The sequence below is a fragment of the Pristiophorus japonicus genome, chromosome 7 (genome assembly GCF_044704955.1).
Source record: "Pristiophorus japonicus isolate sPriJap1 chromosome 7, sPriJap1.hap1, whole genome shotgun sequence".
NCBI lineage: Eukaryota > Metazoa > Chordata > Chondrichthyes > Pristiophoridae > Pristiophorus > Pristiophorus japonicus.
In genome coordinates this window covers 113846954-113866524 of record NC_091983.1, presented here as the reverse complement: position 1 = coordinate 113866524, position 19571 = coordinate 113846954, and the positions used below count along the sequence as shown (strand labels likewise).

General features: G+C 47.8%; 1 protein-coding gene across 1 annotated transcript in view; it reads left to right on the top strand.

Moving 5' to 3' along the window:
* The window catches only part of l3mbtl3 (L3MBTL histone methyl-lysine binding protein 3), a 238339-nt gene that overhangs the window by 159730 nt on the left and 59038 nt on the right, over window positions 1–19571 (top strand). The window contains exon 18 of the mRNA XM_070885259.1: window positions 5604–5738. Coding sequence (XP_070741360.1) covers window positions 5604–5738 — 135 coding nt within the window. The remainder of the gene's footprint in view (window positions 1–5603; window positions 5739–19571) is intronic.

The following is a 19571-nucleotide window of genomic DNA, read 5'->3' as shown; positions in this document are numbered from 1 at the left end:
TATTGAATTATAATTGCATAACATGAAATGCGTAACTACGATATTTTTCATATGTATTTAGTAATGTTTGATACATTGCACATTTCCCATTACTCACCAGACTCAAGGATGGGCTCGGCCACGCCACAAGTCGTGACCGATCGGCTTTCAGGCCCCCACCAAGGCCACCACAAGCTTCTCGTACGAATTAAGTGTGTGCACCGTCGCAGAGCCGCCACCCGTCCTCCTTTGCTCTGCGCGGTTCATACTGATCTTTTTCTGTCAATGATAATTTAGCATTGCACGGCATAAGCTACTGTACTTGACAATAAACATTGAAGACTGATTTAAATGTTCAATTATTACATAACATCGTAGTGCATATGAATAATTTTTAATATTCTAATTATAAACAGCAAGTAAGTAATACATATGTATGCTTTTAAATATGACTTTTAAATATCTTTTAAATATAAAAATGCAACTTACTCTGGTAGCCGCATATGAATAATTTTTAATACTATAATATGCAACTTAGTATTAGGGTGAATAAATGTAGTTGTTAATGTCATTTTATTTTTAATTTAATGTAGTTTTTAAATTAATGTTATTACTTCACATTATAAATAAATAACATTAAGCATTTTGTTTGCAATTTATAAACATCAAGTAAATAATACATATGTGTGATTTTTAAATATGACTTTTAAATATGTTTTAAAGACCGCTTACTCTGGCAGCTGCCAGCAGGCTGTTCCATCTCTTGCGGCACTGGTCAGCCGTCCTCACCTCATTTGATGCCGATGTGACGACATCGGCAATCTCTAGCCACATCCGTCTATAGGCACGGGGTGGAGTTTCCCATTGCCACCCCATGTCAAGTCCTCCCACCTTGTAGAAACGACGTTTACAAGGGCCTCGTTGGCCTCCTCACTAAAGGCTTTTGCCCTTTGCCTCTCCATCTCCCTTGTTTTTGGTGTTTCCATTGTTGATTGTTAAAGCAAATTAGCAAAATAGCAACTACTTCCTCTCTGCTTCCTCGATGCCTCTCTCCTTCTCTCTCTCCGACCCTCCCTGTCCTTCTGAGCATGTGCGATGACCCATGAACTCTCCAAATGCGACAAAAAAAATCGACCCCCAAAAAAATCCCACATATGCGCACAATAGCATTGCTGGGGAAGCTTTTTTTTTGGACTTCCGTTTGACTTCCTCTTTTTTTGGGCAATCGTGAGATCGCTAAGAAATCAGATCGCCCATTTGACATCGCTGGGGTAAGGCCGAGTGGAAAATCGCAAAAAAAAATGGGCCTCATGCAGCGATCAGCACAGGCGATACATCTCACATCGCTGGAATAAGGCCCATTTTTTGGGGCCTTAGCCATCTAGTGGAAAGTCTAACCCTAGATTTTTCCATATCCTCATCCTCCTCTTCATAAGAATAATGGTATTCCCATTGGGAAATCCACATTACCAATGCAAAGCAGTACTTTGAGCTGAACTGACTAAAATGAATTGTAAACATCCTGATTGAACTTCCAAAGTACTAACCGGATCAATATTCAGGCAACATAACACCAACCTTCAGTAGCCACAAACAAAATGGCTTCAATGTGGTATCCATTTCAGGGATACTTTCTACAGCACCTACCTCCACTTATATAGTGGCAATAATGTTTTGAGGTGGAATTTGAAGGAAATGGATTTGAAGCGGCCCTTTGATTCTATTTACATGTGGCAAATCGGGCATCGATTTTTTTTGGGATGAAACTTTAAATGCAGTTTTTAGCGGCGGTATCGCCAAGAACCCATTTTATCCGGTTTGCTACCTTAAAATGGGTGGTAATTCAGAGGAAAATCCAACCCATACTGAATTTTTCTAAACTAATTCTTCATAATCTCTCTGTTCTCTGTGCCTGGGTGTTCTGCTTCCACTTAGTGGGAGTGAATAATACAACAAATATGGGATGAAAGACTCATTTAGATGGTTGCGAGAATAAACCGCTTATTGAAATCGTTGTTTGATAGTGCGCAGTGCCCAGTTATGCCCAGTGACTCACTCTGGGCAGGTAAAGTTTTCTTTTTTGGTTGGGAAGGATCCTAAGTAATGTCCCAGAATACCCCAGAAACACAAGGATCTTGGACCAAACAACTAGTAGTCAAGCCCATAGTGTCGGAGGGCTGAGAGTAGACAGGCGGCGAGGTATGAGTCTGTGTGAATTGTAGTGGAGTCAGCGCAGTGGTCATAGCTGACATAGGTTAGAAGTCAGAGAAATGTAATCGTCTCCAGACTTGGATCAAGGAAGAAATGGATGGATTCTTCAAATCCTGGTACCCCCAAGAAAACATGGTATATGTGGAAAAAAATGCCTGTTGATAGCCAAAATATGGAGTTCAGATTTCCTAATCTCTGCTATTTGCCAATCCCTGCCTGACAGAGTGTCTAATGTTGTTTTGGATGTTCATGGCCAACAATATTTGGGAGCAAAAACTTGCTACTCTAAAACTAGTTTCAATTTAGGCCCGGGAAATGCCAGTGGATTTACAAAATTTTATTAGAAGCTTATCCAAAAAGAACACCTTGCAGAATTCGAGCCAGAATGAACAAATATACCTAAGAGCAGTACAGAAGCAGGGCAGGTATTAGTCATGGTCGGCGTAGGTTCAAGCTCATGTCGTAATAAATGCCTACACTTGCGCAGAGGTGGTTGGTGCCAGGATGGAGTCCCTGTTTGAAATGTGGGAAATCTGTTCTGCTGACAGACTACAGAGAGCTGGGTATGGACTCTGTGGCAGAAATCTGGAAGTAATAAGCTCCATGATCTGATTAGTGCACATTTTAAAATAGTTTTAGGCTTTTAGTGATTTCACTACAAATCAAACCCTAGGATAAATCAGCAATTATTTATCTTGTGGTCTGGCGGCAGACATTTGGCATGCTATTATTGAATGTATTGACACCCTTACCATGTTTAAACTGTTTGATAATGATTGAGAAAGGCATTCTGTCTTTTTGGGAGTTCAGTAAATTCTGTTGTGTCAATTTAATAGCTAAATTCCCTGAGTTCAGAACATCAATAGTTACGGAAAAGACCATGATACAATCAAGTGTAAAAATACTTAACTGGAGGAGAGCTGATTTCAGTGAGTTGAAAAGGGATCTGGCCCAGGTGGATTGGAACAAATGTTGCTAGGCAAAACAAACGAATACCTTCAAAGAGGATCTGATTCCAGTACAGTGTAGACATAAGAACATAAGAATTATGAGCAGGAGTCGGCCATGCAGCCCCTCGAGCTTACTCCACCAATCAACAAGATCATGGCTGATCTTAGATCTCAACTCCACTTTCCTGCCCGATCTCCATATCCCTTGGTTCCCCTAGAGTCCCAAAATCTATCTAACTCAGCCTTGAATATACTCAACAACTCAGCATCCACAGCCCTTTGGAGATAGAGAATTTCAAAGAAAAGCAACCCTCTCAGTAAAGATATACCTCCTCATCTCTTAAATGACCGATCCCTTATCCAGAGACTATGCCCCCTAGTTCTAGACACTCCAGCCAGTGGAAACATCCTCTCAGCATCTACCCTGTCAATCCCCCTCAGAATCTTGTATGTTTTAATGACCTCACCTCTCATTTTTCTAAGCTCCAGAGAGTATAAGCCCAATCTACTCAATCTCTCCTCTTAGGACAACCCTCTCATCCCAGGAATAGTTGAAGTCCCCCATTATTACCATAGAGTAATAATAATGGGGGACTTCAACTATCCTAATATAGACTGAGATTGTAATAGTGTAAAGGGCAGAGAGGGGAAGAATTTCTGAAGTGTGTTCAGGAGAACTTTCTTGATCAGTATGTTTCTGGCCCGATGAGGGAGGAGGCATTGCTGGATCTGGGGAATGAGGTAGGTCAAGTGTCAGTAGTTGAACATTTAAGGAACAGTGATCATAGTATCATAAGGTTTACATTAGCTATGGAAAAGGACAGAGAGCAAGCTAGAGTAAAAATGTTCAACTGTGGGAAGGCCAATTTCAGTGGGATGAAAACTGATCTGGCCCGGGTAAACTGGAATCAAAGATTGACAGGCAAAATTGTAATGAACAATGGGCTGCCTTTAAAGAGGAATTAGTTCAGGTACAGTTGAGGTACATTCCCACTAAGGGGAAAGGCAAGGCAACTAAAGTCAGGGCTCCCTGGATGAGAATATGATGAAGCAGAAAAAGAGCGCTTATGACAAATGTCAGGTTGCAAATACATCTGAGAATTATGCCTTGTATAGAAAGGTCAGAGGAGAAGTGAAAAAAAATAAGAGGGGCAAAAAGAGTGTATGAGAAATGGCAACCAACATGAAAGATAATCCAAAAGTCTTCTATAGGCATATAAATAATAAAAGGTTCCTCTCGACTACAAAAATCTATCAATCTCAGTCTTGAATATACACAACGACTGAGCATCCACAATTCTCTGGGGTAGAGAATTCCAAAGATTCACAACCCTCTGAGTGAAGAGATTTCTCCTCATCTCAGTCCTAAATGGCCGACCTTTTATCCTAAGACTATGAACCCTAATCTAGACTCTCCAGCCATGGCAAACAGACTCTCAGCATATACCCTGTCAAGCCTCCTCAGAATCTTTTATGTTTCAATGAGATCATCTCTCATTCTTCTAAACTCCAGAGCCTATAGGCCTATTCTGTTCAATCTCTCCTCATAGGACAGCCCTCTTATCCCAGGGATTAATCTAGTGAACCTATGTTGCACCCCCTCTAAGACAAGTATATCCTTGGGTAAGGAGACCAAAACTGTATACAGTACTCCAGATGTGGTTTCACCAAAGCCCTGTATAATTGCAATTGGACTTCCTTACTCCTATATTGCAACCCCCTTGCAATCAAGGCAGACCCAGCACTTGGGAAACTTATGTGGAGGCGGGGTCGGATCGGAATACCGCCCTGCTATCAATCTTTTAGATTTTAGACAGCGGACCCACTTCCAAACCCACCCTCTGAGCACCGGCAAACTCCAGTCCTTGATGTGGACAATCGAAAAATGCCTAACTGGTGCAGTAGGGTGTGTTCTTGTGTATATGTTGACTAAGGCAATCATGAAGGGTCTAGACAGAGTAGATAGAGAGAAATTGTTCCAATTGGTGTAAGGGTCAAGAACCAGAGGACATAGATTTAAGGTGATTGACAAAAGAACCAAAGGTGAGAAGGAAAACATTTTTCTGTAGTGAATGGTTAGGCTGTGGAATGCACTGCCTGATAGGGTGGTGGAAGCAGATTCAATCATGGCTTTCAAAAGGGAATTGGATAAATACTTGAACAAAAAGAAATTGCAGGGCTACGGGAAAAGGGCGGACAAGACTGACTGCAGAGAGCCGACATGAGCTGGACAGGCCGGATGGCCTCCTTCTGCGTTGTAACCTTACTATGATTCTATGATTTATTAGGGCAGCGGGAACTTTACTCCTCATCTAACCATGGACATCTGATTTGGTATGCTAGATGCCTAAAGTAGAAAATGTTTTACTCTGCAGCGCTAGCATGCTTCAATTTGATGAGCATAAAATTCAATAAAAAATGTTTATTGATTCAAATTTAAATGTAGCGTTGTTTGATCTACAGGAAATGCTCACATGACCATTGGCCCTCAGAAGCTGCTGTTCAAGGAAAGAGGAATGCTGAGGACTCTGTCTCTGATGAAGAACTAGCATGCAAAAAATCTCTTGTGTGTGCCAGAAAAGGAAGAAAATACCCCAGGTTAGTATCCTGTACACATAGTAATTGTGATATGAATATCTTGTGTATAAAATGCCAATACAAGATTGTTGTTAATTCCAGTACAAGAGTTGGTGTAACCTGTGAAAATTTTGACCATGACAGGGTACGCACCTGTGTAATCTTACATTTTTAGATATATCCTTCAAATATGTACGCATTGAATGGTACCTAATTATTATTTAATCTTAATATAGGATGACCTTTATCCTACTTTAAAATACGCTCCAGCACACATGCCTGCAGCATACAACAGCATCTGCTGTGATTTTTGCTGACTGTATGCTGATTTTGTTGGATTTTAATGTCTATAAGAACATAAGAAATAGGAGCAGGAGTAGGCCATTTGCCTCTCGAGCCTGCTCCGTCATTCAATGAGATCATGGCTGATCTGATCATGGACTCAACTCCACTTCCCTGCTCTCTCCCCATAACCCTTTACTCCCTAGTGCTTTCCGCACTGCGACTTCGGGAGGAGCTCCTCGGCCACGGGGAGAAGACGGTTGAGGAGGACTGTAGCGACAACTTTCCTAGTGGTTGATAGCAGGGAAATTCCTTTGTAGTTGCCGCAGTCGGACTTGTCCCTTTTTTTAAAGATGGTCGCGATCCCTGCATCTGTAAGATTTCCCGGCATGCTCTCCTCCCTCCAGATGAGAGAGATGAGATTGTTTATTCGTGCCAGTGGTGCCTCTCCACCATACTTCAGTGCCTCAGCAGGGATTCCATCCACTCCCGTAGCCTTGTTTTTTTAGCTGTCTTACAGCCTTTTCTACCTCGTGCAGTGTTGGGGTCTCACTGAGATGGCAGGTAGCATGCTGCGGAATGGAGTCGAGAAGAGTCGAGTCAAAGGCAGAGTCTCGATTGAGGGGATCTTCGAAGTGTTCCTTCCAGTGGGCCCTGACTGCCTCGGTGTCCTTGATGAGTGTCTCCCTGTTCTTGGCCAGGAGTGGGGTGGTGCCTTGGGAGTTTGGCCTGTATGTGGCCTTGACTGCGGTGAAGAATCCTCGCACATCATGGCTGTCGGCCAGCTGCTGTATCTCCTGTGCTTTCTCCATCCACCACCTGTTCTTTAGGTCCCGGGTTTATTGTTGGACCTTAGCCTTTAGCCGTCTGTAATGCTGCTTTGCTGCTCCCGAGTTGGGTTGCTGTTTAAGGCTCAGAAATGTTCTGCGCTTGCAATCTGTTTAGTTCTTGAATCTCCTGATCATTCTCATCAAACCATTCCTGGTGTTTCCTGGTTGAGTTACCGAGCGTCTCTTTGCAGACACTGGTTATGGAGGCCTGGAGGGCAGACCAAGTGCTGTGGACATTCTGCATCTCGGGGTCATCAAAGTACGCCAGGTTAGCTGTGAGGTGCTGGCTGTATAGGGCTCTCTTAGCTGGGTCCTTAAGTGCCCTGGCATTGACTTTTTTGCAACACTGCTTCTGCTGCCCCCTTCGCTTTGGGGCTATGTTGATGTCGATGATAGATCGGATTAGGCAGTGGTCCGTCCAGCAGTCATCAGCTCCTGTCAACTGTCTTCTCCCCGTGGCCGAGGAGCTTCTCCCGGAGTCGCAGTGCGGATTTCGTCCCCTCCGGAGCATAACGGACATGATTTTTGTAGCGCGACAGCTGCAGGAAAAATGCAGGGAACAGCGCCAACCCTTATACATGGCCGCCTTCAACTTTACAAAGGCCTTTAACATTGTCAACCACGCAGGTCTATGGAGCATCGTCCTCTGTTTCGGATGCCCCCAAAAGTACGTCACCATACTCCGCCTGCTCCACGGTGACATGCAGGCCGTGATCCTTACCAACGGATCCATCACAGACCCAATTCAGGTCTGGACCGGGGTCAAGCAGGGCTGCGTCATCGCTCCAACCCTCTTCTCAATCTTCCTCGCTGCCATGCTCCACCTCAGTTGATAAGCTCCCCGCTGGAGTGGAGCTAAACTACAGAACCAGTGGGAAGCTGTTCAACTTTCGCCGTCTCCAGGCCAGGTCCAAGACCACTCCAACCTCTGTCGTCAAGCTACAGTACGCGGACGACGCCTGCGTCTGTGCACATACAGAGGCTGAACTCCAGGACATAGTCGACGTATTTACCGAGGCGTATGAAAGCATAGGCCATGCTAAACATTAGTAAGACAAAGGTCCTCCACCAACCTGACCTCGCTGCACAGCACTGCCCCCCAGACATCAAGATCCACAGCATGGCCCTGGACAACGTCGACTATTCCCCTATCTCGGGAGCCTCCTATCAACAAGAGCAGGCATTGACGATGAGATCCAACACTGCCTCCAGTGCGCCAGTGCAGTCTTCGGCCGCCTGAGGAAAAGAGTGTTTGAAGACCAGTCCCTCAAAACTGTCATCAAGCTCATGGTCTACAGAACTGTAGTAATACCCGCCCTCCTGCATGGCTCTGAGACGTGGACCATGTACAGTAGACACCTCAAGTCGCTGGAGAAATACCACCAGCGATATCTCCGCAAGATCCTGCAAATCCCCTGGGAGGACAGATGCACAAGCATTAGAGTCCTCGTCCAGGCCAACATCCCTAGCATTGAAGCACTGACCACACTTGGTCAGCTCCGCTGGGCCGGTCACATAGTTCGCATGTCAGATATGAGACTCCCAAAGCAAGCGCTCTACTCTGAACTCATCACGGCAAACGAGCCAAAGGCGGGCAAAGGAAACATTACAAGGACACCCTCAAAGCCTCCCTGATAAAGTGCGACATCCCCACTGACACCTAGGAGTCCCTGGCCATAGATCGCCCTAAGTGGAGGAAGTGCATTCGGGAGGGCACTGAGCACGTCGAGTCTCATCGCAGAGAGCATGCAGAAATCAAGCGCAGGCAGCAGAAGGAGCGTGCAGTAAACCAGGCTCCCTGCCCACCCTTTCCCTCAACGACTATCTGTCCCACCTGTGACCGAGACTGTGGTTCTCGTATTGGACTGTTCAGCCATCTAAGAACTCATGCTAAGAATGGAGGCAAGTCTTCCTCGATTCCGAGGGACTGCCTATGATGGAGTGCTTTGTAAACAAAATCGTAAAGATGAAATGTGATGATACGTGCCTATTAGCGGTTTTCGATTTTGTTTTAATTAATTAACTTCTGTGGCAATTCCACATTCTAAGTAAAACGCATCACTGTGCCACTATCATAGGTTCCATAGTATCAACAACTGAAAGTCATTTGAAATTATGGGGTTGGAAAACTTACTGGGAGGCGGGGTGGGAAGAGGGGTGGTATTCATATAGAAACTGTGAACTGTACTCTGTGCCCATAGCCTAGTATTAAACATATAAGTAGTTAATCCATTGATAAAAGGCAGAATTAACATTTCATTATGTGAACGAATATCATAATATGCTGGACTTTGTATACAGATAAATGAATGTACATCCATTCCAGCATCCTCTGCCTTTCATTGAGGAACAAAGGACTTTTAAGATGTTTTGATGATGCTGGGATGGCACTCACATGATTCTCCATTATTTGCTCCATGAAGTTTAATGAATAAGTTTGCTGCTCAAACAAAAATTTTAAAAGTGCTTAAAATATAAGACATCTCTGATTCACCTGCAGTGCTCCTCAAATTATCTTAACTGTATGATTGCAGAAATGGATAAAAAGTTAAAAGTACTTGATGCTGTGTTGAGTTAGTTCATAAAATCGTTCCAATTAGTCCTGATTTGACTTGTACATGTACAGCGTCGAAAATCCGGAAGCCTCGGGACCGAAGCCATTCCGCATTGTGTATTTCCAGACTTTGGAACGTCTTTCTGACATCCCGAATCCAGAAACATCCAAGCCCAGGTTCGGGTATTTCAGGACTTTGGGATGTCTTTCCGACGTCCCGAGATGGAAACACCTGGGCCAAGGTAGGCGAGGAGGGGAGGGGAGGGGGGGTCAGCCCAAGGCAGGAGCGATGTCGGCAGTGGTCCGAGGCAGAGGTGAGGTCAGCAGCAGCCCAAGGCGGAGGAGTGAAGGGGGTGGGGGGATTGCAGCGGGTCCGATTTCCGGAACATTTTCCAGATTCCGGATGATGCTGTACCTCTATCACTTTCACAGACATCATTTTTGTTGTGAATGGAGAAAGGGTCTGACTGAACACTGTGAGCTCAAAGTAAAGTGTGACCTGAGCCATTTATTGCAGGTCTCCAGAGTGCCTCTCCAACCTATGAAGCCTTCTTAAATACCTGTGCTCCCATGGGATTATGGGATCCCATGGGACTCTGAAGAATGAGCCCTCTGGTGGATGTACAGAGTAAATACAAGTCCACATATATAAAAACATTCCCCCCCCAAAGTCAATAGTGTAACTATTTACAATGTGAGTCGATCTGGGGCCCTTCTTGTCCTGGTTGATCATCTCGGTGTGAAAGCTGGTGTTGTTGAATCATTTGTTGGGCCCTTGCTGGGCTGCTGTGCAGCTCGCCTTGCTGGGCTGCCTGGTGTGTTGGGCCCTGCAGGGCTGCTGTGGATGATGGGTTCTGCTTCGTGGTCAACCGTAGTGTCGGTTTCCACTGGTGTATGTGTTCGGGGATCAAAAAAGGTAGGGTCCAAGGTGGGTTGCTCAGGGTAGTCTGTGAATCAGAGTTTGATTTGGTCCAAGTGTTTCCGGTGAATGAGTCCGTTTGAAAGTTTGACCTGAAACACCCATCTCCCCTCTTTGGCCATGACAGGGCCGGGAAGCCACTTGGGACCTTGTCCATAATTTAATACAAATACAGGATCATTGACTTCAATCTCACATGGCACATTTGCGCTATCATGGTACGCACTTTGTTGAAGCCGCCTGCTCTCTACCTGTTCATGTCGATCAGGGTGAACTAACACGAGCCTTGTCTTAAGTGCTCTTTTCATGAGCAGTTCAGCAGGTGGAATCCCAGTGAATGAGTGGGGTCTCGTGCAGTAGCTAAGCAGGACTCGGGATAGGCGAGTCTGCAGTGACCCTTCAGTTACCCTCTTCAAGCCTTGCTTGATAGTTTGCACTGCTCTCTCTGCCTGACCATTGGACGCTGGTTTAAACGGGGCAGATGTGACAAGTTTGATCCCGTTACGGGTCATGAATTCTTTGAACTCAGCACTGGTAAAATATGGCCCGTTATCGCTCACCAGGACATCGGGTAAGCCGTGTGTGGCAAACACGGCCCACAGGCTTTCAGTGGTGGCAGCAGACATGCTAACCGATATTATCTCACATTCAATCCACTTGGAGTACGCGTCTACAACCACAAGGAACATTTTACCCAAGAACGGGCCTGCATAGTTGACGTGTACCCTAGACCACGGTTTGCAGGGCCAAGACCATAAACTTAGCGGCGCCTCCCTGGGTACATTGCTTAACTGCGAGCATGTATTACATCTGTGAACCTAGGACTCCGAAGTCAGCATCGATACCGGACCACCACACGTGGGATCTGGCTATCGCTTTCATCATTACAATGCCTGAGTGGGTACTGTGAAGGTCATTGATGAAGATATCTCTGCCCTTCTTGAGGATCACTACTCGATTGCCCCACTGAAGGCAGTCTGCCTGTATAGACATTTCATTTGCGCCACTGGAACGGCTTTATCTCTTCCTGCATTTCCACTGGGACACTGGACCAGCTCCCGTGAAGCACACGGCGTTTGACTCGAGATAATAAGTGGTCCTGGCTTGTCCAGGTTTTGATCTGCTGGGCAGTGACGGGTGATTGCTCAGTCTCAAATGCTTCCATAACCATGGCTAGATCTGTGGGCTGCGCCATTTCCACCCCCTTGGTGGGCAATGGCAGCCTACTGAGAGCATCGGCGCAGTTTTCTGTGCCTGGCCTGTGACGGATGGTATAGTTGTATGTGGACAACGTGAGCGCCCATCTCTGGATGCGGACCGATGCATTCATATTAATCCCCTTGCTTTCCAAAAAGAGGGATATCAGTGGCTAATGGTCAGTTTCCAATTCAAATTTGAGCCCAAATAGATATTGATGCATTTTCTTTACCCCATAGACACACGCTAACGCTTTTTTTTCAATCATGCTGTAGGCTCTCAGCCTTAGACAGACTTCTGGATGCATAAGCAACTGGTTGCAATTTCCCAGATTCATTAGCTTGTTGTAATACACTCCCGACACCATATGACGACGCATCACATGCTAGTACCAAACACTTAAATGGATCATACAACACAAGCAATTTGTTTGAGCATAACAATTTTCTCGCTATTACAAAGGCATTATCTTGGCTTTTGCCCCAAACCCATTCGCCCCCTTTTCGTAGTAAGATACGTAGTGGTTCTAGCAGGGTGCTGAGACAAGGCAAGAGTTACCAAAGTAATTCAAGAGTCCCAGAAACAACCGCAGCTCCGTCACGTTCTGTGACCTCGGTGCATTCTCGATTGCCTCCGTCTTCGAGTTGGTGGGCCTGATGCCGTCCGCCACAATCCTCCTTCCCAGGAACTCCACTTCAGGTGCCAGGAAAACGCACTTCAAGCATTTTAACCTGAGCCCCACACGGTTGAGTCGACTAAGAACCTCCTCCAGGTTCTGCAGATGCTCGACTGTGTTCCGACCTGTGACCAAGATGTCGTCCTGGAAGACCACAGTGTGCGGGACCGACTTCAGTAAACTTTCCATGTTTCTCTGGAATATCGCCATCGCTGATCGGATTCCAAACGGGCATCTGTTATAAACAAAAAGACCTTTGTGCGTGTTGATGCAGGTGAGGGCCTTCGATGATTCCTCCAGTTCCTGCGTCATGTAGGCTGAAGTCAGATCCAGCTTCGTGAACGTCTTTCCTCCCACCAGCGTTGCAAAGAGGTAGTCGGCCTTTGGTAGTGGGTATTAGTCCTGCTGGGAGAAACGATTGATAGTTACTTTGTAATCGCCACAGATTCTGACGGTGCTGTCTCCCTTGAGGACTGGGACAATAGGACTGGCCCACTCGTTGAACTCGATCGGTGAAATAATGCCATCTTGTTGCAGCCAGTCTAGCTCGATCTCTACCCTTTCTCTCATCATGTACGGTACTGCTCTCACCTTGTGATGGATGGGTCGCGCCCCCGGAATTAGGTGGATGGGATCTGCACTTTTGCTCCTTGGAATTTCCCGATGCCTGGTTCGAACAGCGAAGGAAATTTGTTTAAGACCTGGTCACATGAAGTGTCGTCAGCACACGGACGTCGTCCCAGTTCCAGTGTATTTTTCCCAGCCAGCTTCTGCCAAGCAGCATGGGACCATCGCCCAGTACCACCCAGAGTTGTAGCTTGTGCACCGCTCCATTGTAGGAGACTTTTACAGCAGCACTGCCGATTACAGGAATCAGTTCTTTAGTGTAAGTTCTTAGTCTCGTGCAAACTGGAGTTAAGACTGGCCTTGAGGCCTTGTTGCACCACAACCTTTCGAAAGTCTTTTTGCCCATGATTGACTGGCTCGTGCCCGTGTCCCGCTCCATTGGCACAGGGAGTCCATTTAGTTCAACATTCAGCATTATCGGTGTACAATTCATGGTGAATGTGTGCACCCCATGTACCTCTGCCTCCTCTATCTGAGGCTCTGGTTCGTAGTGATCCTCCGTGGATCTGTCCTTCTCTGCAACGTGGTGGTTTGCAGGTTTAACAGGCTTAGCAGCTCGCCTGCACGCTCGTTGGAGGTGTCCCATTGTTCCACAGACCTTGCAAACGTATCCTTTGAATCGGCATGAATGGAAATGATGATCACCCCTGCAGCATCAACAAGGTGTTAATGGCCTTGCATTCATCACCCTTGATGGTGGACTCTTGAGACATTGACGGACGTGTAGCTGCAGTTATGTGTAACCTGCCCTGTACCTTACAGTTCGAAAACAACATCACTTTGTTCACAGTACTTGTAGCAGCACTTGTGTGCTGAGAGATTTGCTTAGTATTGTCACTGGTGGCAATGAACATCTGGGCTATCGCTATGGCCTTACTCAAGGTTGGGGTCTCTACAGTCAAAAGCTTGCGTGGCCAATGCCAAGTACGAAAAAGTCTCTGAGCATGTGCTCCAAATGTCCTTCAAATTCACAATGTCCTTCAAGGCGTCTTAGCTCGGCAACATAACTCGCCACTTCCTGGTCTTCAGACCTTTTGTAGATGTAGAACCGGTACCTCGCCATCAGAACGCTTTCCTTCGGGTTCAAATGCTCTCGGACCAGTGTGCACAAATCGTCGTACGATTTCTCCGTGGGTTTCGCTGGAGTGAGCAGATTCTTCATGAGGCCATACGTTGGTGCCCCACAGACGGTGAGGAGGATTGCTCTATGTTTAGCAGCGCTCTCTTCCCCATCTAGCTCGTTGGCCACGAAGTGTTGGTCGTGTCGTTCCACAAAAGTTTCACAATCATCTCCCTCTGAGAATTTCTCCAGGATGTCCACTGTTCTCTGCATCTTTGGGTTCGCTATCTGTATCTCATCCCCAGTTGTGTATGGAGAAAGAGTCAGACTGAACACTGTGAGCTCAAAGTAAATTGTGACCTTAGCCTTTTATTGCAGGTCTCCAGAGTGCCTCTCCAGCCTGTGAAGTCTTCTTAAATACCTGTACTCCCAAGGGATTACGGGATCCCTTGAGACTCAGGGGAATGAGCCCTCTGGTGGCTGTACAGAGTAAATACAAGTTAGCATATATAACAATTTTGAACCTCTCTAATATTTAGTTCTGTCAACTAATGAGTTAGGTTACCAGTAAACTTAATCCTTCTTCTTCTCAGTGAAGGTTTGAAACCCACACATAAAGGGCCCAAGTTTCGAGCCGCGCCTAGAACGGCGCAGTCCCGGCCTGGACGTCTGTTTTTCGCGCCACAAAGTGCGCCTAAAAAAAACTTCCAGATTCTCCAGCTCCCTGCAGGTCGTTTGCAGCTCGGCGCAGCGCAGCACGAGCTGTAGGGGGCGGAGCCAGGTCCGTGCGCTGAAAACAGTGCCGGGACCTCTGCACATGCGCGCTACAGTGGGCGCGCATATGCAGTAGCTCCACGCACCCAAAACTGTGTGGGAGGGGCCGAAGCACGCAGCCCTTAGCCCTGGCCAAATGGCCTCACTGGGGCTGCGTGAATAAGGCTCCTCCCACGCCCAGCTCCTGCTTCCTCCCGACCCGACTCGACTCCCACTTCTCGCCTCCGGACCGAACCCAACACCGACCCGACTCCCACTTCTACCGGACCCGACCCTGACACCAACCCGACTCCCACATTCCCCACCCCCACCCCCACCCCGCCCCAGACCTGACCCGATCCGACCCCCCGGACTGGACCCGACTCGACCCCCCCAGTCTGGAACCGACCCGACTCCTGCTTCCCCCCGGACCCGACACCAACCCGACTCCCGCTTCACCCCCACCCCCGGACTGGACCCGACCTGACCTCCCTCCCCCCCCGACCTGACCTCCCTCTCCCTCCCACCCCCCGACCCGAACCAAACCGACCTCCCTCCCCCCACCCCCCCCAACCCGCGCTCCCCCCAACCCGACCCGCAATCCCGACGCGACCCAATGCCACCTACCTGTAAATCTGGTGCTGGGGACGGGCCCTGCCCGAAGTCTCTGGCCCGGGTGGGTCCGGCCCATTCAGCCTCCCTCCCCCTTCTCCTTTCCACCCCGCCCCCCCCATCTCCTTTCCCCCCCCATCTCCTTTCCCCCCCCGTCTAATTTCTCCCCCTTCTCCTTTCTCCCCCATCTCCTTTCTCCCCCATCTCCTTTCCCCCCCATCTCCTTTCCCCCCATCTCCTTTCCCCCCATCTCGTTTCCCCCCCATCTCCTTTCCCCCCATCTCCTTCCCCCCCTTTTCCTTTCACCCCCCTTTCCCCCCCTTTTCCTCCCCCCTTCCACCCCCCTTTTCCTCCCCTCCCCCTTCTCCCCCTCCCCCTTCTCCCCCCCTCCCCCTTCTCCCCCTCCCCCTTCTCCCCCCCTCCCCCTTCTCCCCCCTCCCCCCTCCCCCTTCTCTCCCCTCCCCCTTCTCCCTTCTCCCCCCTCCCCCTCCTCCCCCTTCTCCCCTCCTCCCCCTTCTCCCCCCTCCCCCTTCTCCCCCCTCCCCCTTCTCCCCCCCTCCCCCCTTCCCCTTCTCCCCCTTCCCCTTCTCCCCCGTTCCCCACCTCCCCCCTCCCCTTCTCCACCACTCCCCCCTCCCCTTCTCCACCCCTCCCCCTTCTCTCCCCCTTCTCCCCCAAGCCACCCCCTTCCCTCCCTCTGCTCCCCCCCTCTCTCCCTCTACCCCCCTCCTCCCCCTCCCCTTGCTGTCAGAAACACAGACACTTACAGACACAGAGTGAGAGACACACACAAAGACAGACAGACAGAGAGATAGAGACACTGACAGAGACACACTGGGGCGGGGGGGCATCCCAGCACGCTGTTGGAGGGCTCCCGGTGCTGCAGTCGGTAAGTAGAGACTACGTGTGCGGGAAGTGTATCCGCCTCCAGCTCCTGACGGACCGCGTTGCAGAGTTGGAGCTGAGGGTGGATTCACTCTGGAGTATCCACGATGCTGAGAATGACGTGAGTAGCACATGGAAAGGGTCCACAGCCAGATAGGGAATGGAAGACCAGCAGGAAGAGCACTGCAAGGAAGGTAGTGCAGGGGTCCCCTGTGGTTATCCCCCTGAAAAACAGGTACACTGCTTTGGGTACTGTTGCGGGGGATGACTCATCAGCGGAGGGCAGCAGCAGCCAAGTTCATGGCACCATGGCTGGCTCTGTTGCACAGGAGGGCAGGAAATAGAGTGGGAGAGCGATAGTGATAGGGGATTCAATTGTAAGGGGAATAGATAGGCGTTTCTGCGGCCGCAACCGAGACTCCAGGATGGTATGTTGCCTCCCTGGTACAAGGGTCAAGGATGTCTCGGAGCGGGTGCAGGACATTCTAAAAAGGGAGGGAGATCAGCCAGTTGTCGTGGATCACATTGGTACCAACGACATAGGTAAAAAAAAGGGATGAGGTCCTACGAAATGAATTTAAGGAGCTAGGAGCTAAATTAAAAAGTAGGACCTCAAAAGTAGTAATCTCGGGATTGCTACCAGTGCCACGTGCTAGTCAGAGTAGGAATCGCAGGATAGCGCAGATGAATACGTGGCTTGAGCAGTGGTGCAGCAGGGAGGGATTCAAATTCCTGGGGCATTGGAACCGGTTCTGGGGGAGGTGGGACCAGTACAAACCGGACGGTCTGCACCTGGGCAGGACCGGAACCAATGTCCTAGGGGGAGTGTTTGCTAGTGCTGTTGGGGAGGAGTTAAACTAATATGGCAGGGGGATGGGAACCAATGCAGGGAGACAGAGGGAAACAAAAAGGAGACAAAAGCAAAAGACAACAAGGAGATGAGGAAAAGTGGAGGGCAGAGAAAACCAAGGCAAAGAACAAAAAGGGCCACTATACAGCAAAATTCTAAAGGGACAAAGGGTGTTAAAAAAACAAGCCTGAAGGCGTTGTGTCTTAATGCAAGGAGTATCCGTAATAAGGTGGATGAATTAACTGCAAATAGATGTTAACAAATATGATGTGATTGGGATTACAGAGACGTGTCTCCAGGATGATCAGGGCTGGGAACTCAACATCCAGGGGTATTCAACATTCAGGAAGGATAGAATAAAAGGAAAAGGAGGTGGGTTAGCATTGCTGGTTAAGGAGGAGATTAATGCAATAGTTAGGAAGAACATTAGCTTGGATGATGTGGAATCTATATGGGTAGAGCTGCAGAACACCAAAGGGCAAAAAACATTAGTGGGAGTTGTGTACAGACCTCCAAACAGTAGTACTGATGTTGGGGAGGGCATGAAACAGGAAATTAGGCGTGCATGCAATAAAGGTTCAGCAGTTATAATGGGTGACTTTAATATGCACATAGATTGTGCTAACCAAACTGGAAGCAATACGGTGGAGGAGGATTTCCTGGAGTGCATAAGGGATGGTTTTCTAGACCAATATGTCGAGGAACCAACTAGGGGGGAGGTCATCTTGGACTGGGTGTTGTGTAATGAGAGAGGATTAATTAGCAATCTCGTTGTGCGAGGCCCCTTGGGAAAGAGTGACCATAATATGGTGGAATTTTGCATTAGGATGGAGAATGAAACAGTTAATTCAGAGACCATGGTCCAGAACTTAAAGAAGGTTAACTTTGAAGGTATGAGGCGTGAATTGGCTAGGATAGATTGGCGAATGATACTTAAGGGGTTGACTGTGGATGGACAATGGCAGACATTTAGAGACCGCATGGATGAACTGCAAAAATTGTACATTCCTGTCTGGCGTAAAAATAAAAAAGGGAAGGTGGCTCAACCGTGGCTATCAAGGGAAATCAGGGATAGTATTAAAGCCAAGGAAGTGGCATACAAATTGACCAGAAATAGCAGCGAACCCGGGGACTGGGAGAAATTTAGAACTCAGCAGAGAAGGACAAAGGGTTTGATTAGGGCAGGGAAAATGGAGTACGAGAAGAAGCTTGCAGGGAACATTAAGAGGGATTGCAAAAGTTTCTACAGATATGTAAAGAGAAAAAGGTTAGTAAAGACAAACGTAGGTCCCCTGCAGTCAGAATCAGGGGAAGTCATAACGGGGAACAAAGAAATGGCGGACCAACTTTGGTTCGGTATTCACTAAGGAGGACACAAACAAACTTCCGAATCTAAAAGGCGTCAGAGGGTCTAGTAATGAGAAGGAACTGAGGGAAATCCATATTAGTCGGGAAATTGTGTTGGGGAAATTGATGGGATTGAAGGCCGATAAATCCCCAGGACCTGATGGACTGCATCCCAGAGTACTTAAGGAGGTGGCCTTGGAAATAGCGGATGCATTGACAGTCATTTTCCAACATTCCATTGACTCTGGATCAGTTGCTATGGAGTGGAGGATAGCCAATGTAACCTCACTTTTTAAAAAAGGAGGGAGAGAGAAAACAGGGAATTATAGACCGGTCAGCCTGACATCGGCAGTGAGTAAAATGATGGAATCAATTATTAAGGATGTCATAGCAGTGCATTTGGAAAGAGGTGACATGATAGGTCCAAGTCAGCATGGATTTGTGAAAGGGAAATCATGCTTGACAAATCTTCTGGAATTTTTTGAGGATGTTTCCAGTAGAGTGGACGAGGGAGAACCAGTTGATGTGGTATATTTGGACTTTCAGAAGGCTTTCGACAAGGTCCCACACAAGAGATTAATGTGCAAAGTTAAAGCACATGGGATTGGGGGTAGTGTGCTGACATGGATTGAGAACTGGTTGTCAGACAGGAAGCAAAGAGTAGGAGTAAATGGGGACTTTTCAGAATGGCAGGCAGTGATTAGTGGGGTACCACAAGGTTCTGTGCTGGGGCCCCAGCTGTTTACACTGTACATTAATGATTTAGACGAGGGGATTAAATGTAGTATCTCCAAATTTGCGGATGACACTAAGTTGGGTGGCAGTGTGAGCTGCGAGGAGGATGCTATGTGGCTGCAGAGCGACTTGGATAGGTTAGGTGAGTGGGCAAATGCATGGCAGATGAAGTATAATGTGGATAAATGTGAGGTTATCCACTTTGGTGGTAAAAACAGAGAGACAGACTATTATCTGAATGGTGACAGATTAGGAAAAGGGGAGGTGCAACGAGACCTGGGTGTCATGGTACATCAGTCATTGAAGGTTGGCATGCAGGTACAGCAGGCGGTTAAGAAAGCAGATGGCATGTTGGCCTTCATAGCGAGGGGTTTTGAGTACAGTGGCAGGGAGGTGTTGCTACAGTTGTACAGGGCCTTGGTGAGGCCACACCTGGAGTATTGTATGCAGTTTTGGTCTCCCAACCTGAGGAAGGACATTCTTGCTATTGAGGGAGTGCAGCGAAGGTTCACCAGACTGATTCCCGG